Raw genomic sequence first — 26532 nt, forward strand, 5'->3', positions numbered from 1 at the left:
ACAAAGCCGCATAATACCTGTGTTACCTGCTCATTTCCAATAAATCTGATGGAAATGAAAGCTTCACTTAACATGATTAGCTGGTTGAGCAGCTGACTGATATAACCGTATTTTCATATCTTTAAGTGCTGCTTCTGTGACAATAGATATTCTGTGGAGGAGCCACTGGTTCCCTGCTGCCATTCAGCACAGGTCACGTGATTTAGAGGGAACAGGCTCGTCTCCCGGGCGTTATTGATTTGTTGCCTTTGCAGCCATGCGTAAATAAATGACTCCGATGGAGCCCTGCTCAGACTTCATGCTGCTATAAAAGTGGATGTGTCACATTAAAACATGTCTCACTAACACTGGTCTCCTCCCTCTGCTCTGTTTTCGCAGTTGCGGCGGATGCAGGAGATGCTGCAGAGGATCCAGGATCATATGATCACTCAGAAGGATGCCTATTGAGAAACAGGAATGCAGTCACACTGTGTACATGTGTTGTTCTCACTGGGATTTAAAAAAAAAAAAAAAAACAACTCCTCCCAAACAACCTTTATTCCACTCTTGAACATTGACATCCCAAGCCACCACTCAGCCTCATCAGCAGCATGTTACACGTGGATCAAGGGTCCGGCGAGGAGGTTTGCAGCTTAGCGACTCCCTTTATCCTCTCCAGAATCGCTGACATTTATGACATCATTGCTGCGAAACACTCGACCCTCCCTCTCTGCTGTTTCCAACAGCTCTCGTGTTCTTTGAATGAATGAAAGGTTTGGGGGTTAATTCACATATCAGAGATTTTTTATTTAGCCACATGATCACAGGGTTGTTTTTACAGGTTTACATTAAAGCTCACACTTTTTTGGGTGTTTTCTGGTTTATTTTTTAAAATCTTTAAAGGTCAACACACACGCATATAAATATATTTACTGTAATAATATAATTTTCTATATTACACACTTTTTTTTTTTTCTTACTGTTTTTGGTCTTTTCCAAGTTATATTTAATGACACCCTGCTACACTGCTTGACTCTATGCAGATGATGGAGGTTCCTGTTGGTTAATTTGGTTTAAGAGTTGTTTAGATTCGTGCTCATTTTGTTTTATTGGTGTCTGCATGTTCGTTATAGTTGCCACCTTTGAAGCCTGGCGTCATGGATGGATGTTAGTTGGCCAGCGTTAACTCACAAGTAAACTGCTCACTGATTGTCAAAGTTCGAGATGTGATGTACCTTTAAACCTGGCAGAAAAGTCTTTGAGTCTTGGAGAATTCCCCAAAGCAGCAAAGTCAGTGACGGATGTTGAAAAGACAAGACCCCAGATTTACATGAGGTGAGCATCCAAGGGCAGGGTTACATCAAAGGCCATGCAGCAATTTTATATTTGCATGAGCTTTGTGAAGATTTCAGATCTATTTAATGATCATAAACTGGCCACCTGTCGGGGATATATATGACAGAGAGCGAGAGATATAATTATGTTCTCACCTATGCTGGATGAGTACTAACCTTTACGTTTATCTTACAACCAATGATAAACTTCATTGTCCCAAGTTTTTTGGATTGATCTTTAAAAGTGTGAATATTTTATTTTGCAATAACTTAACACCAAGAGTAATGATCAAAACACTGCGTGAACGTGAGTCCCTTGCTTTTTTTTTTTTTTTTAAATGTTGCGAAACTTTTTTTTTAAGATTAGATTAGATAAATCTGCTCTGACCTGTGTAACCTTTATTTAAAAAAAAAACAAACGAACAAAAAAAAACATTCCTCGAGTTTCTATACCAGAGTCGGGTAACATTTTTTGGTTTTGAATTTTTGTTAAATTTGCCTTTTGTTATTCTGCATTTTTTGATTATATTTATGTAATAAATTTATAAATGAAACAAGGATGGAGAGGGCAATATGTACAAATTCTAATATTGTAATAAAATATGAATATAATTTCATGGTGAATGAGACAATAGATTTTATTTTGTGGTGTTAATGGATGTAGGATTAAATGCTGTGTCTTATAGATACTGATTTTCAGAAATGTGTTTAGGAAGTAATAAGTCCTTACTGTACAGTTTTATATAAGATGAAAGCTTTCCCCTCCAATTAAGAGGAGTTAGTGAAAAGTCAAAAAAATAACTTAAAGGGCCAAATTGTCTTATATTTTTTACATCAAATCGCGGTGCCGGATGCGGCCCGCGGGCCTCGAGTTTGAGACCGCTGGTTTAGAGGCTGCTTGGTTCCGAAAAATTGGAGCTTTTGTTAAAGGAGTCTGGACTTGAAGGTAATTAAGGTCTCACGTTCTTTACTAGTTTAATTGGTATAAGCTTTCAAGTATTTGAATAAATGAAGACTTTTCCAAAATCATTAGCTACATCCTCACTGTTGAGTTTTAAACTGGAGATTTAAAGTACCTGCAACTTGACCGCCTGTTAGAAAACGGTGGGCTGAATGGCGTCAAGCCACTTTGCAGCTGTGGGGGCCTGAAAAGCAAGCAACACAAATGCAGGAAAAATCAGTGAGGTTGTTCCTCATAGTGTTTTAAATTACTTATTATTTTTATATTATTAGAACTGCAGATCACTGGATGTTTTCTCTTTTTTGGATCATTCTCTGTAAACCATAGAGATGTGTGGGAAAATCCCAGTAGATCAGCAGTTTCTGAAATACTCAGACCAGCCCAAAAAATAGGTTTATCAAGCACTTACAAATAACATCATGTTTCAGTTACATAAGAATTATATTACATGATTGAACTGAATTAGCAGGTCCTGCTTTAGGCACCAATGACAGAAAATGCTCACCATCACTCCAGCTGCTTTCACTGACAAGTATTTTTGGTTTTATTGTGAAATCAAGTTAATTTGATGATCAGGTGCAGTGAATTATTGAATAAACTGCTGGTAAATTAAAACTGATGAGAGAAATCATGGTCAGTACATGTAATGACTAACCTTTAAAGAAAAGAATTAAAATTAATAAATTATCGCTTAATTATAGCAAAACAAAATATCCAGTATTTAGAAATAGGAACAAAAATACATTTAAATTTCTGATGAACAAAACTGAAATACAAGTGCATAAACAGAGACCTAACTATGCTGAAAAGTTCATATAAACAGTGGAAAAATGTCTAAACGATTGCAGTATTATCTAAAACTGAATCAAGAATCATTTAAGATATTTACAATAAACCTGTCCCTATTGAATTGTATAATTTATAACATACTGACTCATGTGAACTGTGTAGTAGATATATTTGAATAGAATTTTGACTAGCCAGAATTAAATTATGGCTTGAAACTATAAGTAGTAACTAACTCGCTAAATTTTGAAAGGGCTTGCCTGTGTTTGTAAAGTAACCACACAGTTATTCCTGAATTAAGTTTTTTTTTTTTTATTAAATGCATTTTCAAACCTCCAGCATTTTTGTTTAATTTTCATGTAGATGATTGATCCAGTTTATCAGATAGTCAGGTAAACCAGTCTACTACAAAGGGTTTATATAAAAGGATTTATATAAATGAAGGTTAAGTTTGGCTTTTATTTAAAGGCTTTTGAAAGGTGTTAAAACAAATGTGGCTAGTCTGTGCTGCTAAGTGGCATCACATTATTCTGAGATACCTTTATCTTATTCTCTGCATATTATATATACAATTTATCTGTAGCTGTTTTTAATATTGGCCTAATCTTATTTTACAAAAAAGTTGCCAGATCTTCTCTGGTGTCACTTTCTCCAATCTTATGAGCGTTGGTGTTTCAAATCACCGGATATTTGAAAAGGTCACTGCGCACCTCTCAATGTGAAATAAACTGATATACACTGCTTAAAAAAAAAAGTAAAGGAACACTTTGACAACACATCAGATCTGCATACCTGATACATCGGGGCATGCTCCTAATGAGATGATGGATGGTGTCCTGGGGGATCTCCTCCCAGATCCGGACCAGGGCATCACTTTACTCTTGGACAGTCTGAGGTGAAACCTGGCAGTGTCAGATGCACCAAAACATATTGTCCCAGAGGTGTTCTGTTAGATTTAGTTCAGGCGCATGTGGGAGCCAGTGATCCTCCAGGAACTGCCCGCACTCTCGCCACATGAGGCCGGGCATTGTCATGCACCAGTCAGCATAATGTTCTCCGTAACCTCTCCAGACCCTTTCATGTCTGTCACATGTGCTCAGGGTGAAGCTGCTCTCATCTGTGAAAAGCACAGGGCGCCAGTGGTGGACCTGCCAATTCTACTATTCTGTGGCAAATGACAGTCAGGCTCCACACAGTACGCACAGGGCCCTCAGGCCACCTTCATAAAGTCTGTTTCGGATTGTTTGGTCAGAAACATTCACACCAGCGGCCTGCTAGAGGTCATTCTGTAAGCCTCTGGCAGTGCTCATTCTGTTCCTCCTTGGACAGAGGAGCAGATAATGGCCCTGCCCAGCTCTCCTATAGAGTAACTGCCTGTCTCCTGAATCTCCATGCTCTTGAGACTGTGTTGGGGGAGACAGCAAATCTTCTGGCAATGCAGGTATTGGTGTCATCCTGGAGGAGTTGGACTACCTGAGCAACCTCTGTAGGGTCCACGTATCGCCTCAAGCTACCAGTAGTGACACTGACTCTAGCCAAATGTAAAACTAGTGAAAAAACAGAAACGATGAGAAGGGAAAAAAAAACATCAGTGGCCTCCACCTGTAAAACCATTCCTGTTTTGGGGGTTGTCTCTTATCAATATAACTATCCACTTTATTTCTCCAGGCAGCTGTAGCTCAGGAGGTAAAGCCGGTTGTGCTCCAAGTTGCTGGCTCCATCTTTAGCTCCTCCAGTTTGACAGGTGAAGACGCTGAAGCCCAGATTACCTCAATGCATCCATCAGTATGACAGAGTGAGGGAAAGCAGTGTGACAGCACCCTGAATATAAAACCTTTGGGTTTCTCCAACTCAAATCTACACTCTGTTTAAAGAAGCCCCTCCAGACTTTTGTAAACATAATACAATTTATTAAGTATCTTTTTTGTTTTTTAGAAATTTTAAATTTTACATATTTTCCCAAGCTTTAAACATAGTACAGATCTAAACGCAGCCCAACATTTACAGGCTATATACAACATAAACTTTCTCCATAGGGAAAACACAGGTATATTTTTGCTTCTTCAAGCATCTGTATCTCTGAACATTTATGCATTTTGTTTTTCTGCAAAATGAATTCAAAATGCATTTTTATCCCAGATGTTTGTGTGAAATCTGAAGGTGACAAGAGTTCCTTGAGGGAAGAAAAAGAGGTTCCTGCATTAATCATATTGCATCAGAACAAAATACAAAAACATGTAAGGGGTGAATAATTTAAACAAGTGGCCAAACGTGATCAAGGGAAGAGGTCAATGTAGCGATCACCCCTTCACATACAGCACGGTACATGGTCCCGGAAAAAAAAGCGATTTTATAAAATTAACATTAAAACGGGGTGATGATACAATAATACAACAGTAAATCTCAATACAAAATCAATTTCTAACGTTACACTTTACATACACTTGGTACTTTAATAAAGTCATTGCATTTCTAAAAAGGGCTTCACTTCTGCCAAGTGCGACACTTCACATCTTTTCACAGAGCAGTACATTCAGATTAAATTCAGAGAGCACAGTACGTTAAACTGCAGGTTGGCCGTTCATTGGGCCTAGTTTTAAATTTTCACAGTGCCAGCTTTAGAAAGAGGGTGCCTCGAATAAACGCATTAAATAAGTCATCTGTTGTAGTCACTTTCGTACAGATGCTCAGTAACTCAAAGTTTATAAGCTCATCATAAGGGAGCACTGCTATAGGTCCTCGCTTTCATTCTAATCACTAAATTAACACAGTCATGGCATGCATTAACGGCATGCAAACACACATCCTACTACCATTTGCACTACAAGACAGCATAGACACGCACACCACTATATTTTATGGACCTTTTGTGGATTCAGGTTCAGAACCTCTGAACTTGCCTCCCTTATTTTATAATTTAAGATTTAATTTAATATAAATTTGCCTTTGCTGAGTTTAGGGGGCATGTAGATACAGATACCATTCTGCAAAAAAAATTTCAAACACATTAGCAGCTGTGACAAACAGGTTTATCCTAAAACACTAACTTGTACTTGTGCTCAGTGTACAATCACCAGCATATCTGAAGGACAGATACTAGAAGTAAGTAACAATTTGATTGTCCTTTAAACACTAAAAACTAAATCCTGCCGTCCATCCATTTTCTGCTGCTTATCTGTGCACAGGCAGCAGTCTAAGCAGAGATTTTCAGACCTCGCTTTCCCCTAGTCACCTCCCCTGTCTAAGGTGGGGGACACCAGGGCATTCCCAATCCAGCCAAGATAAAATCTCTCTAGCATGTCCTGGGTCTGCCCTTGGGTTTCTTCCTGTTTAGGCATGCCTAAAACACCTCACCCAGGATGCACGCCCCGTCACCTCACCTGACTCCTTTAGATGTGGAGGAGGAGTAGCTCTACTTTGAGCACCTCATCTTATCTCATAGGCTGAGCCCAGACCCTATGAAAAAGCTCATTTCCACCAGCTGTATCAGTGATCTCATCTTGTACCAGTAACCACAGTTTGTGTGTAGGAAGGTAGATCAACCAGTGCATGAGCTTTGACTTAACGCTCAGCTTTCTCTTTACCACAGCAGACCATTATAGCATCTGCACCAGTCTGTCAATCTTTCCTCACTTGTGAACAAGACCCGGATCTATTTGAACTCATTCGAGACAGAAATGAGTAATCCACCCTTTTCTGGAACTTAGAGGTGCTGATTCTCATCTCTGGTGCTTCAGACTCGGCTACAAGGTGTCAACATAACCACATCACCTGCTAAAGGCAGAGACGAGATCCTGAGACCACCAAACCTGACATCTCGCCGCCTGGCTGCGCCTAGAACAGACAAAAACTGACAAAGCCGTATATTATTTTACTACAAGTAGCCACTGTGTGATGATGTCATCATCATTTTACTTCACTGGAAGAATTGTGTCATTGTTGCAGAGGTGGTAGTTTTACTATGAACACAAGCAGCCAGCAGGTGGAGCTCTTGCTGTGTGCACCATCACTGAGGACTGCAGCTCCTGTGTGTACAGGGTGTAGTTCAGTCCATGATTTGGCTCCAGCCTTTCAGCATGTGCCACTGCTGAAGAGGAGGGGCTCATCTGAACCACATTCTCAGTGTGCTGGGTTTGGTGGTCCAACACTCTGATCCTACACTGTCTGGACTCTATAATAGCGGATCAACATTTTCCTGTGTGAGGCCGTTTCTGTCAAGCTTGTGTAAAAATAAGCACTGCTTCATTTTAATACAACAATAGGTGAGGGTCAAAAGCTGCACATCAGCCCACTGTGTAAAACACAAAAACAACATTATGACCATCAGCCACATGCAGCCTGTTATATCTTAGAATTAGGGTCAAGTTTTCGGGATGTTGTGGTAGTCTGGCATAGAAGGAGTTTTGCGTTAGGATTGTTCCCGGCTTTGTGTCCACTGTAATGCTTCTAAATGAGAGTAAAATGGATCAGAAGGGTCTCCAGCAACTCTCCTGCACAGATGGAGGACTTGTCAATGGCCTGTACTGAAGCCTGTGGTTTACCACAGGAAGGTGGCCCATTGGGTGCTCCCACAACACCAACCAACACACAAGAATGTGGTAGGTTAACAATGGGGATGTGTTTTGGTCACTTTGTTAACAAGGGGGAGAACATCCCTCCCTTAGTTTACCCCTATCATGGGCATCACAGTCTGCAGCTCAGTGGTCCTGTTGGCAGTGTTCAGGCCAGCTTCAGAGTGCTGATGGGAAAGGAGGGCATGGTTACCATGGTCACGGGGTTGAGCACAGTCTGACCCACAAGCTGCGGGTGGTGTGCCATCATTTGGGTGCTCACTGCTGTCTGCTTACCAACAATAGTGGCAGCTGGCTGTGCAGGTGCATTGCCGTTCACCTGAGCATGGTTTATTGTTTGAGTGATGTGACCGACCACAGCTGGCTGTGTGACAGCCACCGGCTGTGGGTAGAGGGTGGGTAAATGCTGGCTTAGGTGAGCCACCGGGTGCACGGTGATGTGGCTGATGGGCTGGTGACCGGGGGCTAACTGCACAGAGCTGGTGGTAGAAGGAGCCAGCTGGGCGATGTTTTTGGAGCCCTGACTTGGGATGACCTGGATGACTGAGGGGTGGGACACTGGTGCATGAGCGATCACTGTGGGGTGCAGACTGGGTGTGGTCACCATCTGTGTCGGGGTGGGATTTGACAGCTGACTGGGAGTGGTGGGAGTGCTGGATGTAGCGGCAGTGAGTGTTGGTGGAGCTGCAGGTTTAGATGGTGGCTGCGGAGAAGTCAGTGGCAGCAGCTGAGGCTGGTGCAGAGGGGCTTTGCGCTGGTTGTGTTGGTTGGTGAAGGAGGTAGTGGTGATGGGTGTCACGGTTGGGACTTGAGTAGGTGTTACAGTCATGCGCAGCTCAGGTTTCATGGTTTGAGGCACGGTAGGTAAGGCAGTGGGTGCTCTTGGTGCAGTCTCTTCATCCATGTCATCGTCCATAATGTCTTCACCTTCTGCAACACCAACAAATAATGGAACTTAGTATAATGACACGATTTCATTTAAAAACTGCATTTCTAAAAAGGTGTGTTTCGGTGGTGTATTTGGGATATTTACAGGAAAGAATCAGCATGAGTGTCGGCATGAGACTCGTTTCAAATGCGTTCTTAGGACAGCCTGCTATCTGACTGTATCAGGCACCACCTGACCTACAGTTAAGACTGAACATAAATCCCCACCAATCCCACCCGTCCACCTACCCGAGGCTGTGGAGGTAGAAGCTTGGTCCTCCTCTGGCTGCACCGTCTGTCGGAGGATACGGTCGATCTCGATCACATCCATCCACTGGCTGAGCTCATTCTTCAGCTCTTCTAGTCGCTGCTGGGTGGCGATCTTTTCTCTGGCCAGACGCTCCATGTCATGCTCATACTCCTTCTCTTTGCGCTTTAACGTCTGCAAGAAGGAAACAAATAAAAAGGTAAATCTCAGAACTGGTTTATAAATCAAACAATTCTGTGAGCTGCACACAGGAAAATGCAGCACTACTCATCTGAGGAAAATGTCAAAGTGCAGCAGTGAGAAGAATCGAGGTACATCTTTCAAGTACTGTACTTTAGAAATAGACACACTACAGTTCAAGTATCTCAAACTGTACTAGTCATACTTCTCCAATACAATGGAGAAATTGCCCTTTTAATAACCAATTTTTCATATTCCGAATATTAATATGAAATTAATAAATGAAAAAGTATGCATTATAACTAATTTATTCTACCAGAAATACAGTACTAGACAAAAGCTTGGACAAACTCATGCATTCATATGAATGGCCAAACTTTTGACTGGTAAAAATGAACGAATAATTTATTTACACACAATCACCTGAAACACTATTCAAAGAAATTGAATGAATGTCTGTTGGCTGAGGCTCCACGATCGGTAGACTTGTTTTCTTGAAGATTTGTGTTTTAAAATACAGGGGTTGGACAATGAAACTGAAACACCTGGTTTTAGACCACAATAATTTATTAGTATGGTGCAGGGCCTCCTTTTGCGGCCAATACAGCATCAATTCATCTTGGGAATGACACATACAAGTCCTGCACAGTGGTCAGAGGGATTTTAAGCCATTCTTCTTGCAGGATAGTGGCCAGGTCACGACGTGATGCTGGTGGAGGAAAACGTTTCCTGACCCGCTCCTCCAAAACACCCCAAAGTGGCTCAATAATATTTAGATCTGGTGACTGTGCAGGCCATGGGAGATGTTCAACTTCACTTTCATGTTCATCAAACCAATCTTTCACCAGTCTTGCTGTGTGTATTGGTGCGTTGTCATCCTGATACACGGCACCGCCTTCAGGATACAATGTTTGAACCATTGGATGCACATGGTCCTCCAGAATGGTTCAGTAGTCCTTGGCAGTGACGCGCCCATCTAGCACAAGTATTGGGCCAAGGGAATGCCATGATATGGCAGCCCAAACCATCACTGGTCCACCCCCATGCTTCACTCTGGGCATGCAACAGTCTGGGTGGTACGCTTCTTTGGGGCTTCTCCACACCGTAACTCTCCCGGATGTGGGGAAAACAGTAAAAGTGGACTCATCAGAGAACAATACATGTTTCACATTGTCCACAGCCCAAGATTTGCGCTCCTTGCACCATTGAAACCGACGTTTGGCATTGGCACGAGTGACCAAAGGTTTGGCTGTAGCAGCCCGGCCGTGTATATTGACCCTGTGGAGCTCCCGACGGACAGTTTTGGTGGAAACAGGAGAGTTGAGGTGCACATTTAATTCTGCCGTGATTTGGGCAGCCGTGGTTTTATGTTTTTTGGATACAATCCGGGTTAGCACCCGAACATCCCTTTCAGACAGCTTCCTCTTGCGTCCACAGTTAATCCTGTTGGATGTGGTTCGTCCTTCTTGGTGGTATGCTGACATTACCCTGGATACCGTGGCTCTTGATACATCACAAAGACTTGCTGTCTTGGTCACAGATGCGCAAGCAAGACGTGCACCAACAATTTGTCCTCTTTTGAACTCTGGTATGTCACCCATAATGTTGTGTGCATTGCAATATTTTGAGCAAAACTGTGCTCTTACCCTGCTAATTGGACCTTCACACTCTGCTCTTACTGGTGCAATGTGCAATTAATGAAGATTGGCCACCAGGCTGGTCCAATTTAGCCATGAAACCTCCCACACTAAAATGACAGGTGTTTCAGTTTCATTGTCCAACCTTTGTACTTCAAAAGGCTAATTACATATAATTTATTGCATGTCACACGCAGCTCAGTCAAACTATCCAGCATGCTCTCTGTGGGAGAGGCTCAGGGAAACAACACTGTGTGAAATCTGCTGCCAGCAACCTGATGACTCAGGATCATAAAGAGTGGACTTCCTGTTAGTGTTCACCCCACCGTGTACAGTGTAAAGATACAGTAAATGTGCAAGTAATTGTGTGCAATTAAAGGTGTGTGTGTAGGTGTTTGGCTTTTGGCCTACTTGTGTTTAAGTGTGACATTTCTGCTTGTGCATTAGGAGCATGTGCGCCTACAGCACAACGCGGATGCACATAAATAGCAAAGGGGGACAAAAGACAGGCCTTGTGTGTTTCAGCACCTGTCTCAAATCCTGATCCAGGATAAGACATGCATGGGCCAAATGGTGAGAGCTCAAAATACTTATATGGAACAACACCTAATATGAATCAATGCAATCTTCACTGTGCACAGTTAAATGCTCAGCACTACACCTCTTTTATTTCTGCAAAACTACAAGAATTCACGCATTGCACCATTTCAGTCACAAAGACAAACATTGTATTTTGATATTATTTTGATTTATGGAGACATGTGGATATGCACATTTTAAAAAGCAGGACATAGCATATACGTCACTGTTCAATAGACTAAGCTGCTTCTTAGCATGTGTGTGTAACTTGTAGCCAGCCATTAAGAGCACATGCTTCCTCTGTACACATTAAAAACATCCTTAGTCTCTACACACGATGTACTGAAATGCACCCGTCTTTGGTCATCCAGGAAACACCTGGAAACATCAACATTTTCTCTGACATCCTAAAAGACAATGCACACCTTCATGTGCAAGAGGTTCTATTTAGGCTTCTGACAGCATCCTAACATCTAAACATTTCTCTCAAAACTCATTATGAGTGAGAAAATTTAACATGCTGTCCAAAAGGACTGGCTGCCTCCTTTTCACCCTCATGTAGCTGGCAGCCTTCCGTGAGTAGCGCCACAACAGCAGCTTTAAGTGATGACTCATAAAGAGAGAATGAGAGAGTGGAGAAATGCTCCACAAACATGCAGACCCACTGAACTGTTGAGAGCCGACGCCACGTTCACCTCTTTAGAAACAGCTCGTCTGAGATTAACCACATGCACCTGATAGCTAAGTCTGCAGCAGATGGATCCCACACGACTTCATCGCCATGTTAAACATGTCACCAGATTGGTAGGACACAATGTGCCAGGTACCTTTGGATTCTTTGCACATGACTGCACCCCCCCCCAATCCCCATCTCCTCCTTTTCCAAGGAAGCGCTCTTACCACAGATCTGCATGTGCGTGTGCGTGCATGAGAGGTAAACACGGCTGAAGCATTGTCACAAGCAATGCGAGTGCCGAGCACATGGCCCTGCAGAAAAAGGGAGAGGGAGGGCCACAGATAAGGGGGATTGAAAGAGAGCAATACAAGCTGTACTCACTGACTCACTTTTGCAGCAGCCGGGAACAGACAGCACAAGGCTGGGTTGTCTTAAAGGGCCAGGAACACAGGAGGCCACGTTGCAGACATGCTGCTCCACTGATCGGGTTCCCGCACACAGGTCTTATGACACTGTGGTAACCATAAACCCTTGTCTTAGTGTGCCTTCAAGCTGGAGCAAAGGGTTTCACATGGTGCCCAACTTTAACAATAAAAGGCTTGTCTGTGGAAATAAAATACCTAATTTTGCACACCAGTCCTTTGTGTGCAAGCTTGTGTTGGTCATAGCTGGCCTATTTACCTCATCGCGGTTAAGAGCGGAGTGGTCAGAAAGCCACGGGAGGCAGGTTGTTCTTAATGTTCAAGGATGAACGAATATGAAAATGTCAAAGGAATTAGCACAATTATGTTGTCAGGCAACCTTTTAAAGGAAATAAGCCATTATATGCACTGTGATTGACTGTGCTAAAAATATTAAACAGATAAAAACATTTTTAGCTCATCTCTAGCTACCAGAGAGCACAGCATTTTTCAGACTGGCATTTGTGGACAAGCAGTGGAGGAACAAGTTCAGTCAGCTTTGATGAGGAAGTGAAGCGCGTGTGGAGTAAGCTGAGCCTTGTGTTTACTGCTCCATGCTCCCTCCCTGCTGCTGGCAGCTAAGCCTGGTGGTACAGCAAGTCCTGCATGTTGCAGTGCTGGGTGGGGGCCCAGCACAGGGGGGGTGACGTCACGCGGCTCAGGGTAGCCATGTGCTTGCTGCTCATGTGGCCTTAAAAGCTCAGAGGCAGGATGGAGGGAAGGAGGGGGAGCGAAGAGGAGGAGCGCTAATGCATCAGGGCTTATTTTACAGCCTCGGCTTTCACAGCACCACTACAGGCTCAGAGGAAAGACTTTAAATGTGCTACATGTTGTCTCTAAAGTAAAGCAAAACCTGTTGTACAGCTCTGGCAATGTGAGTGTGTTAATTAAAAAAGGAAAACAATTTGTTCACATGCAAGTTTTTTTTTTGGTCACAGCTGTTGAATCATTTGCATTTTAAATGGAATAGGGAAGTGGAACTTGACCTACGTAGTTGTTAGCCAAGTTGATGCCTTTCAGTGGAAAACCACACACACTGTTCTAGTTCACTCATTTTCATAGACACTTTTCTCATTTACAAATTAACACTTATAAGATAAAAAATACAAATGATTACATGCTCAGCTGAAAGCCTCTTATTCGACCCTTCTCTAAGCTCAGTGTTTGTTGTGTGCAAGCTGCTTCTGTGCTGCCAGCCCACAGGAGAGCAAGGACAGGGACGGGGAGGGAGGAGGGAGAGTTTCGGGAATGAGGTGTATGCAAGCAGGACACGCGTCTGTACCTCCCATGTCAAGATGCCAGTGCTCGCACGTGTTTAGCTTTTTTTTTTTTTTTTTTATTTTTGGCATCCCATCACCCAGCACTCCTTTCTTCTACTCCAGCCCTCCAAAATAAAACACCACTAGCCCAGCCAATGAAAAAGACCCTTGTGACAAAGAGGTGCAACACATTGTTGTGACCTGTAATACATACTGCTAGAGCACTGGGTTAACTGTGTCCAACTACACCCGGTGAGTCTTTATACTCTTTAGTTCTGCATGTAGCAGTATCAATTATGTAAGTTTTCCTTGCGCCGTTTGTCTTAAGCATGTCCAGCTCAGCTGCTGATTGGAGGAAAAGACACACAAGCCTGTCAAACACAACACGCACAGCATGTTGCTTAATCACAGAGAGGGGCACAGGGAGGGAGACTGGGTGATGAGCTGTGCACCCACGCTGTCCTAGTTTCCCTCAGTATCCACGCACACAGAGGAATAACCAGACTGCTGCATCTCAGAATCAACCAACAGCACACTGCCATCCTCCTCAGTGTAAACCTGCACCACGGTCTGTTAACGAGCAGTGAACAACTACAGGCTTACAAACAACACCAAATGACTACCAAATACATATCTTATTATTATGCAAATTAAACACCAAACCCTTGTAACATTTGGACAAACTTAAACGCAGATCATGAAATTGTAATAATAAAACTCAAATCTATACAAGTATTGGTAAATTCTGAAACAAACAGATATTGGTTTATTATTGATAACCTTCAGGATCAGTGTACTGGAAAAATATTCACAAACACTGACACACTCAGCAGCACAGTCAGTCTGAAAGAGTTAAACTAGGCCAGTGGCAGACCTTTGCACCAGCTGTTTACAAGCAGAGTACTCTCAGCGTTGAGTGCCTGACTCATAAAAAAATGGCACGTCATTTGTGGAAACACTCACACATGCACAATTACCAAAGGTAGAAATGAGGAAGCCTTAGAGATTCAGGAAGGATCTAAATACATGACAGTGTTTTAACTTTCTGCTGCCTGATTTTTTTTATCTGTAACTAATTATAAACAAACACAATAAGATCATAAATTTGTCCGGTAAGATTGCAGGTCAATAACATCACAGTATGACAGCTTTGTGAGTGGTGAGGAAAGAGAGCAATCATGAGTGATGCGTTACAACAAAGGACAAAGGTGCAAGGCACCACCTCTGTGGACATTTAGTGCCTTCCAGTAAAACACTGCTAAACAAATCCAGGTGACATGAGGTGCACGCCACTTGTGATTGCTGCTGCTTCAATTGCTGGTTTTAAAATCTTTATAATGTCTGTAACTGTGATGTCTTTTTTGTTGTTGCATTTTTCTAGCGGTTAAAACTAACTAATGAAATTCAAGATGATTTAAAAAAAAAATTTAAAAAAAAGTTACCAATAACAGACATGCACAAATATGGAATTTAAAGGTAATAAAACTTAACTTTGGAGGTAAAGCTTGAAAACAGCACAAGCTTACCTGAATGTATCTCAGAGCACTTCTTAAGACACTCAGGTTGGAGGTTTTCTTCTCATCGATGTTTGGGATGTTCTTTTTCAGCGTCTCGAAGCACTCCTTCAGGTGTGCTCGTCTGACAGACCCAAGACAAACAGAGGGAACTTGAGACAGCACAAACGGTAGAGCACACCTTTTAATTTATTTTAGTAGAAGATTAATGTAACAGCATTTTTACTTTGAGTCCTTGAATTCAAATATTAAGCACAGCATCAAAATTAAACTGCTACTAAGTAAAGTTTTCAGGAAGATGCGATGCACTGTTAATGAAACAGGTTGAACCTACCTGTTTTTCTCAAGTTTGTTATGCACCTCTCTTGTACCAGCCCTGCAATATCACAGTGAAAAAAATAATGATGTTTAAAAAAACAATACTGAGTAAATAATAATGTAACTGAGTGAACAAGTTAGACCTACCCTCCAGGCCTCTTCTTGCTGTCTAGCTGGCGGCTGTCATCAGGAGGACTCCCCCGGCTGATGGGGCCATTGTGTAGGGGGGCCTGCTGAAGCACAGGTCCTGAATGAGGCAGCAAGGCTTGCTGATGTAGGGGTGAGACAATGGAACCAGGATAGCGCTGAACCAGCTGCTGGTGCAGTTTAGTGTTGTTGGTTTGGGCAACGAGCTGTGGCTGATTGTGGTGGTTTTGTATCGGCTGCTTGTGGTTGGCAGCTACCACGGTTTGGGTGTCGAGTTTGGGCTGTGGGGAGCAGAGCAGAGCTGCAGCACTTTGCTCCAGAGGGGAATGAGAGTCTCCTTTTGGGGAGGCCAATCGAGGAGCAGCAGGAGGGGAGAGCGTGGCAACAGGCAGAGTCGGTGAGCCTGTGAGGTTGGGGGTGACCACAGGGATGGGGATGACCGTAATGGGTACGGAGGGAGGTGGCAGAGTTGATGGTACGGGTGGGGGGCGGGACTCGATGTGGAGCACCTCTGCTTTAGAAACATTGTTGATGTGGACTGTTGAGTTGTAGTTCACATCAGGGTGGCTCTGCTCTTTCAAGTGCTGCAGACGCAGCTTCTCCTTTAGTTCATCCTCTGTGGGAGAAACCGGCCATTAATACAACCGATCCCATCTATACACACTCACACAATGCAGGAACTATACCCTTTGTATTTTTTTATATAGTACAGATAATACTGATAGATTTTGGGAGCATGTTAAAGGAAATAAAACACACAAAGTGAGGTCTACTACCAGCTTAGTGACATTACTCCTGCTGATCCTAATTATAGTAAAGCAGCAAAAACAAAAAGTGTTTAACATTTAAAGCCACAGGTATGTTTACACATAGCACCAACAGATGCTTTTGAACTAAACCTAAAACGCATGTAAAACCATGTCAGTAGCACACAGCAGGTTTCAGTTAATCTGTGCCAAAAAGACCACAAACATCTTCCAGGACTGTGACTCCTGCTACATTTTAATGTGATCACTTATAGTGATTTACTATCATTATTATTAAGAAACCTCCAGTTGTAAGTAAGAAAATGTTTGTTATTATGTAATTACAACAAGCAGAACTGAAAGTCTGAGCTTTCAGGTTGCAGCCTCTTCTCTCTTGCTGTTCCTACTTTGTGTTTTATAGGTATGTGCATTTTCACATCCACAAAAATCCTGCCTAGCTTTAAGCACATTCTCACAATGGAAGCTTGTTGCTTTAATTGAGGTGCATCTCACTGTAATGTAATTCTTGTCACAGTCCACTGACCAAGTTGTTCTGTTTGAGTGCAAGTCAACTCTATCTCTCTACTGGCAAAGCCCGGGGGTCTCTTTACTTCCAAGACACGTGTCTAGGGGTTACTTCTGTCTGTAAAGGCATGTTTATAAGATTTGATACACTGCAAGAAAATAAATAGGGAAAAGACAAAGTTCAGCGATCTTTTAAATGATGATGATGATTTAAATTTGATTACTATTAAATAACCTTTAGCCATGTAAAAAGATTTGTACAAATAAAGATGACTGAAAAATAACAAGCTTCAGTATTTTATAAAACTTGAGTCAGAAGAAGGAGGCTTCATGCGTCTTTCGGGGCTGTCCAATCATCTAAAGAAGGCCCTCTCCACACTGTATGGATGCTGTGGAAAAGGGATTGTAGTTGCTATGGTAGCTCATTTTCACAGTCAGAAAATGTCAGATACAAGTAGCTGTCATCGGCATCGTTATAAATGCGATCAGGACGCTGCAGCAGTACACACTCATCACTCCACTGCAGAGCTAAAGATTCAGTGGCATCACAGACTTCCCCCCCTAAACCACTGAAAATGAGTTCACATAAATGATGATGACAGTGAGTAATGAAGAGACAGGTTCTTCAAAAATTACATGTGATATCAGCTTTAAAATTGATAAGAGTCTATGTTCCCCGTAGAGTCCCATTGTTATTGCAGATTTGCAGCTGGTGTATGTAGTCAGATGCTAGTTTATTAGATGCACAACTTCCAAAAAAGTTGTGACACTGCCCCACTATAGTGCAACTTTTGATTAGAAAATTTTAAAAAAGGAAATAAAATTTCTCAGTTTGAAATTTTTTAATGCTATTTTTGCACCATTTTAAATTAAATGTAGGGCTTAAATGCTTTTCAAGTTTACAGTCTGTTTTTAATATACTTTTTTTTTTTAACACAGCATCCCAAATTTGGGGGAAAACAAGGTTGTACGTAGCTACAAATAACACAATCCGGTTTAAGATGTTGCATCATAATGTGCTGATCAGAGAGGTGGTATTGTAAGCTTTCCTTTAAACAGGGTGTACAAAATAACAGGAATATCAGTCGCCTGTCAGCATCACACACCGTATTAAGTTGAATGAACACATCTTTGAACTGCTCACATTCATAAAAGTGGGAATTAATGGACATAACTGACCCTTACCGGAGCAGTTTGTGTGATCAGTTTAGATTAGCAGGTTTCTCTTATATTTCTCAAATTTACAAGCTTTCCATCAGTCTTTGGATTAACTTCAACCTTTTGTAAAAATAAACTTCTTCATTTGATGGATGCTAATTTTAATACAGTCCCTCTTTCACCATGTGTGTGTGTGCTTTTTGTTTTTTTTTTAAGTGTACAAACATGTCCTGTTACTCTGAAAAATCTTTCCTTCAAAGGTAAAAACATACAAAAGAACAAGATGTTCCAGTTGTGGTGCGCAGCTTTCATAAGCTGTTGTATGCTCTGTTATGAGAGGCTGACAATTTAATGTTGTGGTGTTGACACACAGAAGGGTCTTTTCTGACTGAAAACCCATGAAACCCTTACAAAAACAAGCAGGTTTTCTATAAGCATTATATAACTGCAGCAGTACATAGAGGAACACTGGCCTAGTTTCCCGCACACAGTGACCTGCTCTACAGTAGCAGAGAGGGAGGAGGCGGAGGCGGAGGAGAAGAAGAGGAGGAGTCTTCTGCTCAGAATGCAGCAGGCAGCCGGAGCTGAGACAGGAAAAAAAACAGGATCTACCACTCTGAGCCTGTGTGGATGCGCCAACTCTCTCCATAATGATGAAGAACTACAGAATATGTAAAAATCAACTTCCAAAGAAAGGTCTGATATTTGGGCAGTTGAGCTTGAACAGCACAGGAAGTGTAATGACACGCTATCTTTTTCAGCAGGCCTGATGATGGATTTGTAGTGCTGTGTAAAATCTATGCTGCAGCCTAACGTGCACCTTCCCGTCCTACGCAGACTTAAAACAACACTGATAAGTTTGTTTGCTTTTAATATGTAATGTAAGCACAATGACTACATATCTATAGCTATATAATATCTTTATGGTCTTATTTTGCTCCTTCGCACTTTGCAATGCTTTTCATGTAATGCTTAACACACCATAAACTACAGGCTGTTTCCATTAATGTTAGCTACACATTTAATTTAATGTAAGATACGTACATTTATTTGGTATTAACTGCAATACCAGTAAGGTAGGCTGTTTTATTTGTTTAAATGTGCAAGTCTCACCACAATGCTTGTGGGTAGTTACTTGGGGCATTATCCAAATTAAGTCACCTGAACATAAAAACCTCATGTGCTGAAGTTTTACAGACATGTGACATTAAATTGTCTGCCATTTTGGATGTGACAATCATGGTGATGGTGTAGGGTCAAGTGAATAAGGCTGCAGTCACACAGGGCTAAAGGCCAGTCTGCAACCACCTGGCAACCATCAGTCCTGAGAGAAAAGTATGTATTGCCCGATTGGTTGTGACTGGTTGCTGGATGGCAGTTCCTGGGACAATGATCGCTAAAGCCCCAGTCGCATAGGCCCACAGACTGGTCAGTGATTCCCAGGCAACCACCGGTCACTAGGGATAAATGTGTATTCAACAACTGGTTTGAAAAAACTCCTTGTGATTGCTTTGGTCGCTAGCATATTGCTGCGATTGTAGTTTGAATGGAAGTGATAGAGATAACAACAAACACTGTACAGCTACTCTCCGAGCTGTAGTGAAACTGAAAAGTGACAAACTGGAAAAGGAAGTGGTGTTATGCCTCAGCACTGCAGCCAACAGGGCACAGCTTTTACTTTGAAGGCAAACTTTCTCCATTTCCAGATCAGGTCATATTAAAATATCAAGTTTTACTACCGCTCAGCTAGTAGTTAGCGAGTATTTGCAGACAAACATGAAAAACTACCGGCAACTGTAGGCAACCAAAACAATCACTACTAGGATTTTAATGCAGCACCTTCTTCACAACTGATTTCACCCAGCAGCCACTGGGAACCACTGCCAACCGGACTGGAAGTACATTTGTTGTCCTAGCAACCAGTGGTTGTACTGTACCAATTTGGTGGACAACTTTTGAGCGAAGTGCTGAACGACGTCAGTGGGAACCCTCAAAAAACGTATTTTATAAATATAAAACTAATGTTAATTCTGGTTTCTATTCAAATGTGGTTTACACGAATGGTCCGCAGGGCAGGCCGTCTCCTGACTAAAGACAGGAGTGAATCATCTTTTTTATAAACAACCTTTGGGAGGGGTTGCCCCGGCACGCACGTGGTGGAAGGGGCGGTGTCATCGGTGCTTTTAAAATATGGGGGCGTGGTTTGTTACACGTCATCGACAGACACTCAAAGCCCTCCACGAGCGTCTGAAGCGCCGGGGGAGTTTGTTGTTCTGTTTTTTTTGTTTCCTTTTTAAAGAAGATACGGTCAAACCGAAAGGCACAGGTACGCTGTGTCACTACAACACCTAACATCTGGAAAGGCGCGGGGAACGACTGAGGGGCGCAGACTGCTGCCGGGAGGGGGCCCTGACTGCCAGAGTCACTTGATCCCCGGCGGACGATGTCAGGTCATTATGTAAAAACGAGCTTGGCAGTGCGTGCGCCACCGCCCTTCATCGCCCCGTGTTTTTATTTTTAATGTTCCGCAGCAGTGCGTACAGATACTCAGACATACAGTAAGGGAAGAAAATGAGAAGAGCGCACCGTGACGCGGATGAGCTGCACGTTAAGTGTCTATGCAGCAGGTTTCAATGCAGTAACCCCTGACACTGCAGCACAAGGCAGTGTGTGTGTGTGTGTCTGCGTCTTGACCTCAATCTCAACATGAAGCAAAGCCACCAGTTAATACAGCAGCAGCAACGCACCAAAATGAAAGTAAAACTACTAGACACTGACTGAAACTCGTTTCTCTCAGTGGTTACAGTCGTATTTAAATTATTAACCAACAAACCAGCAGCGGACTAGAATTAGTTCATAAATTATGCTGGTAAGTGAGCAGGGTTTGGTCCTCAGTCAGAAACTAAATTTTCACCTCTCACCTTTCACTGAATGGGTGGACTCCTGACTGAGCTGTGTGAAAAAACAGCACGTCCCCCCCCCCGCCAATAAAACACAAACTTACCACGTGCTTTCTGTTGTTGCTGGGCTTGAAATTCCAAAAACTTGGCAGCTTCCAGAAGCGTTTCGATGCTCATTTCTGTCCGCTTGGAAAGACTTTTTCCAGAGAAAAGCTGTAAAGCAGACGTGCCTGTGTAAGCCTGCTACAGGGAGAGGTTCCCGGTCTAAAGCTGGGGGAGGGAGGAAAAAAAAATAAAAAAAGGTAATCGGATACCCCCTCGGCAGAAACTCTACCACTTACGTAGAAGAGTTACAAACAAGATGGCGCTCAAAGTAGTACGAACAAATAAGGTTTGTGAATCACGCAGCGTTTGTAACCGCCCACAGACGCCCTCCTCCCTCCCTGCGTGTCGGGGGAGGAGACGGGAAAACGCGGAGCGCGGTCTGGGTGATGTCGGTGCTGAGGAGCCCTCGTCATGAGCCGTGCGGGCTGAGTCACGTCCGTCACACGTAGTCCCGGCGCTCCCGCCGCCTGCCGCTATTCATCTGTAAGAAAATGTATCCAAAATGTTTCCGCTCACTCGGCATCCGACGGCCAACAGAAGCGGCAGAGCTGAAACGTTTACTAACGTATCACTGGTGTGAAAATTATTTAATTTGCCGCCGTCTCACGTGGCCTGTTGCTCTTTGACAAATGTAAATGAGACGCTGACTGCGGTACATTTACATCTTACTGGCGTTGTGTCCAGCAGCCAATCAGCGCGAAGAACACGCGGCGAGCTTTGTTCAGCATGTCAAGTGTCACATGTTGGGAGTCAACAACCTTCCGCAACCGAGCACCAGCCGCAGGCGCACATTAAGACTAACACCAAGCAAATCATGCAGAGTCATGGGATGAGCCCCAGCCTGTGTTTAAATACCAAAAGTACAAACTCAGAGGCAGCGGTTACAGAGTACTGTACGCCATTTATTTTACTACTTTAGTTCTCCAGGAGAGGCAAACATAAAGCCCTGGGGGCCAGAAAGGCTCCAATTTGGCCTACTGGCCGGGTTTGGAAAATGTGAAGGAGGGCATAAATTTTGGACTTATAACTTTATTTCGATAGGTTTCACAGTTTTTTCTACTCAGCGACCTCCTCCACGGTGATTCATACTACACCAAAGTAATTAAGAAATGGACAATTAAATGACGGAAAAGTTACTCTTTTTATAGCTACTATAGAAATTTCAGTTTTTTTGCTTTGTTTTTTTACAGTGGGTTCACTGAAACATAAACCATTTTCTGTGAATTAATTAAAACTTTGTTTTATAATTACAGAACAGTCTGGGCAATAAGTTACCAGAACTTATTCTGTAATTTTACACATTTCTTACAATTTAAGCCCAAAAATTCATGTTGACAGATTTATTTACGATATACTTTCTTTTATCATGTAGAAAAACTGAGCTGCACTATTGAAATTGCACTTCTTAAGCTCATGTTAAGATATCCCAGGGATTTAATGATTGCGTTTTTCACCATGCTGCAGCCCTGCAGCCTTACTTTTGCTTCCTTTGGTTTTGCTTCCTCTTGGGCTTGCCACTGGGGAGAACCATCCGTGGAGACCCTGGAGTCCGGTGTCCTCCAAAATGCCGTGGAAGCGGTGATAGTCAAATTTAACAGTCCTTTCACAGCGTAATCCCAAACTCAGAAGATCCTGACTGTACATTGGCAGTAGTATTTCCAAGCAAAAACATGCACAGCCACACACACAGTAAACAAAGCACTGAGAGTGAAGGACAGAGAGCTGCAGCGTCTTTGTGTGCTGCCATTTTCATTTCACCACCTGTTGCTGGATCAGAGACTTCCTTTCTGACCATGTACAGTGTCAGAGTCGGTCCCCCATCTTTCCACAACCCTTAGCTTGAATACCGGCTCTCCACAAGGTTGTGTGTCACTGACTCACAACTGGCACGAGACAACGTACAGGAAAGCTGTTCTTGGGGTGGTTTGCAGATAAGTTGGTCCTTAACACCCCTAAAAATGAAAGAACTGATTGTTGAACTTAATTCCCTGTTGATGCAGAACTGATCTGCAGACCTCCAATGGAGCTCTAACACCTCGGAGGTTCTGAGGAAGGCCCAGCAGCATCACCGCTTTCTGAGGATCCTCAAGATGATTAACCTGAAGAGGGATCTGCTGAATGTCTTCTACCACTGCTCCATTGAGAGTGTGCTGACATATTGCATCTCTATGGTTCTTGAGCTGCACTATGGCACACAAGAGGCCACTACAAATGATCATTAACATCACTCAATCATTGGCCACCCTCTTCCCTCCCTGAAGGACCTCTACAGTACAGGGCTTGCAGCATCTTGCAGGACTGCACCCACCTAGGACACCGGGTCCCAAGGTCACAGAGAGTTTTTAAAACACAGCAATAGCCCTAATTAATGCAAATAACTGACCTGATAAGATTGGCTTTTTTTTTTTTTGACCGTGGGTCATGTAAATATATATTTTTTTATCTCTGCACATATTGTACATTTTTTGTATATTATATATATATATATATAGTGAATTACTGCTTGCCTTTGTTCTTGCACCAATGTGGGACAGTACTTCAATTTCACTGTACTATTGTACAATATGACTGTAATGACAGAGTTAAAGTTTGCACTGAAAGAAAAGGGGAGTTTCACTGGTCCAGCCCACTGAAGAGTAGGCTGTAGGCAGCCCACGATGTACAACGAGTTTGATATGCTTGTGCTAATCAGTGCTATTAGTGAAATGTATAGCTGTTAAAAATACAACCATAGGGAAGTAGGCCTGTGACACTGTGTAAACACGTTGTGGCATATCTGATCATTTTAAGGCCACAGCTAAGTTTTCCTTTCATTATTGTCTGCTATTATAATGTCAGGGAAAGAATTAATAAGAATATTATAATTTCCTCAAACCTTAAGGTGATTTTGTCCAACCAATTGTGCAGAACCCAGAGGTTTGCATTATATATAGTAGGGGTGGGGGGGGTGGGGAGGGGGGTTAATTTACCTATTTTAGTGGCTGGAGTCAACTTAAAAATAACTAGAGTTTGAAAATTCTTTACGATTAATTTCCTGCCACTCATTTATTGATTAGCTAATCATTTCAGGTCGTTTTGATTTATTCATGTAGTAATTCCTGTCACTGCACCATTAACCAGACTGATTTACCTACAAAGGAAAGTTCCTCTTTATGTTTCTGGCAGGAGAGCAATACAAATAACCATGAGTGTGTTACTGAAAGCTTTTAAGCATTTATTAAAATCAAGATTAAGGCTGTTGTATCAGCAGCCTAAAAACAATTAAGAGGAACAAAAATGCCAGCCTCTAACATCATTGCCCTTTATTCAGCACATCTCACATGACTCACACACAGCGGCAGAGTCAAAGTCCGGCCATGACCGCGGGACAGGTCGTTACGGGCAGGAACTGTGTTTTTGCTTATGACAACAGAAAATGTGCACGTACGTACACGTGGCCCTGCATATTTTAGGAATGTTTTCCTGTTATTCACTCAGCTCTGTTGAGGAAGTCAGCCGGCTACAGCAGAGTAATAATGCCGTGCTAAAATAGCAAAGACTCTCCAGGAAAGACTGAGGGGCTCCAGGAACTTCCTGAATTACACAGGCTGTGTTTATATTTGAAACAGTCATACCAAACTGGAACAACTGCGGTTCTAAAATACAATGTCTAACAAAGGAACAATTAAAGATCAGAGATCACAACATACAGGACAGGCTCACACTCCCCTCTTGTGGATATTTAGGGGTACTGCATCAAAAACATTTCAGTAAAAATGCACCATTAAGAGGGAAAAAAATCTTTATAAAATTTCATTCCAAATATTTTGGCAATTAATAATTCACAATGTGCAGTAAAAACTAGAGTTGGGTGATTAGATGAATATATCGGCTATCCACAAGACCAAATGAATCACTGGTTGGAATTTTTTGGAGTAATTTCTGTGTTTTTTGCTACCTCATATATGATGGCTGGTTTATCGTACGGTCGATATTCAGTACTTTAACACCAACAAATTTATCAGCAAACAGCAGCTCTTCCAGCTCTGCCCATGCAAGCTCTGTTCTCGATCACCATTTGTTGGACTGGTGCCTCTAAAATATAAAACCTTAAAAGTGAACTTAAAAAGGAACACCTGATACAGAATTGCTTTTTTCTTCGCAGTCCACAATAACGTTTCAGAAGCTATACAAAATAAACTTCCCAACAGACGTCATAAAATTAAATGCTTCAAATTGTTCCGTAAATCATTTTGGGTGGAAAAGATCCTGACTTTCTGATCAGCACTTTGCGACAGATTTTAAAAGTGTGTTCTTCAGGTAAGTGCACAGCTGGTTCATCAGGTCTCTGTTCAGACCCTCGACCCAGTGCATCTCAATCACCACATCGCTCTGATCCTGGATCACGTTCAGCAAACACTTAAACAGGAAGTGTTTGACAGCGCCGGGGCTCGCTGGGCGTTTGGAGGGCAGTTCGCTCGCTGCAGCAGGTGTTTCCGTTGGATTCGCTTCCTCCCCCATTTCTGTGCAGGTGGAGGACTCCATATCCACATCCTCACCCGTTACATTTTCAAGAACCTCTTTTTGTTCCCCGGTCGTGCTCTCTGACACTTCTTTAACCGGCTCATCTGGAGGCTTACTTTTGGTCTCAGCGTTCTCGTTCTGGCTGCTGATGTTTGGTGCAGAGGTGGGCTGGTTTTGGGAGGTTGGGGGTGTGCCCGGAGCGCCTGTGGTTACGGTGGTTTGTGAAGCGGTTCCAGCACAGTGCGGCGCCCTGGGAAGCTCTCGCAACTGACGCTTCTGTTCGCGTCTATTCTGACGTACATGGATCCAGGTGTTCTCCACAGCTGTCAGAAAGAGGCTCTGCTCCTGCTTTTTGCAAGGGACCCGTTTGTGCAGCACCTGCACAGCCACACACATAACAGAGTTAGGCCAATACAATCAAGACTTCAGCAAAATCCATTCAGTAATGTTGGTGCTGCCCTGAAGCTCACCCGCAGATCAGTGAGTGTCTTCTCTACCAGAGCAGTGATGCTGTCCACAGGGCTGTGGCCTGTACATCCTAAAGCTGAGGCCTTAGCTTGGAGCTCCTTCAGTCCCGCCTCTGGCAGTGTGAACGAAAGGGGTTTCCGTGCCTTCTCTAGTTTACACTTCTTACTGGGAGGGGACTGAGATCACACAAAGTGAGTCAGAAACCATCAGACAACAACCCATAGTGAATATTATTGAGGACAGGTGAAACAGATATACAAGGTAAAGGTTGCCTATACTTTAACAGGAAAAAAAAAGTAGGATTTTTTTTCACAATATTTTAAATATTCAGATAAATCAAACAACAAATGATAATTTAGCTCCAGCTAGTGTAAACACAGTAAAATATTTTCCCAGATTAAATGTTGCTGGAATATTTACAGCTCTTCTTCTGTGTATTGTTCTTACTTCATAAACACTTGGGCTGCACACTGCACAGTTTTCTTACTCGTCTGTGTTTTTGTAGTTACATACTGAGGATGCTGACCCGA

General features: G+C 42.7%; 3 protein-coding genes across 4 annotated transcripts in view; 1 reads left to right on the forward strand and 2 right to left on the reverse strand.

Moving 5' to 3' along the window:
• The window catches only part of septin4b (septin 4b), a 52547-nt gene extending 50610 nt beyond the window's left edge, over positions 1-1937 (forward strand). The window contains exon 13 of the mRNA XM_030743837.1: positions 379-1937. Coding sequence (XP_030599697.1) covers positions 379-447 — 69 coding nt within the window. The 3' untranslated portion in view covers positions 448-1937. The remainder of the gene's footprint in view (positions 1-378) is intronic.
• A 3063-nt stretch (positions 1938-5000) lies between these two features.
• On the reverse strand, positions 5001-21380 carry mnta (MAX network transcriptional repressor a). The gene is made up of 6 exons (XM_030744625.1): positions 21031-21380; positions 15598-16213; positions 15467-15508; positions 15145-15256; positions 8808-9000; positions 5001-8561 (listed from the first exon to the last, which is right to left on the reverse strand). Exons 1-6 carry the CDS (start codon positions 21101-21103, stop codon positions 7780-7782), a joined length of 1818 nt encoding a protein of 605 aa, XP_030600485.1. The 5' UTR covers positions 21104-21380; the 3' UTR covers positions 5001-7779.
• A 3585-nt stretch (positions 21381-24965) lies between these two features.
• The window catches only part of mettl16 (methyltransferase 16, N6-methyladenosine), a 35220-nt gene continuing 33653 nt past the window's right edge, over positions 24966-26532 (reverse strand). For both annotated transcript variants that reach the window (XM_030744435.1, XM_030744434.1), the window contains exons 9-10: positions 26005-26178; positions 24966-25912 (exon numbers count right to left, since the gene is read on the reverse strand). In XM_030744435.1, coding sequence (XP_030600295.1) covers positions 25292-25912; positions 26005-26178 — 795 coding nt within the window. In that variant the 3' untranslated portion in view covers positions 24966-25291. The remainder of the gene's footprint in view (positions 25913-26004; positions 26179-26532) is intronic.

This window comes from Archocentrus centrarchus, chromosome 13, assembly GCF_007364275.1.
Source record: "Archocentrus centrarchus isolate MPI-CPG fArcCen1 chromosome 13, fArcCen1, whole genome shotgun sequence".
NCBI classification, from domain to species: domain Eukaryota; kingdom Metazoa; phylum Chordata; class Actinopteri; order Cichliformes; family Cichlidae; genus Archocentrus; species Archocentrus centrarchus.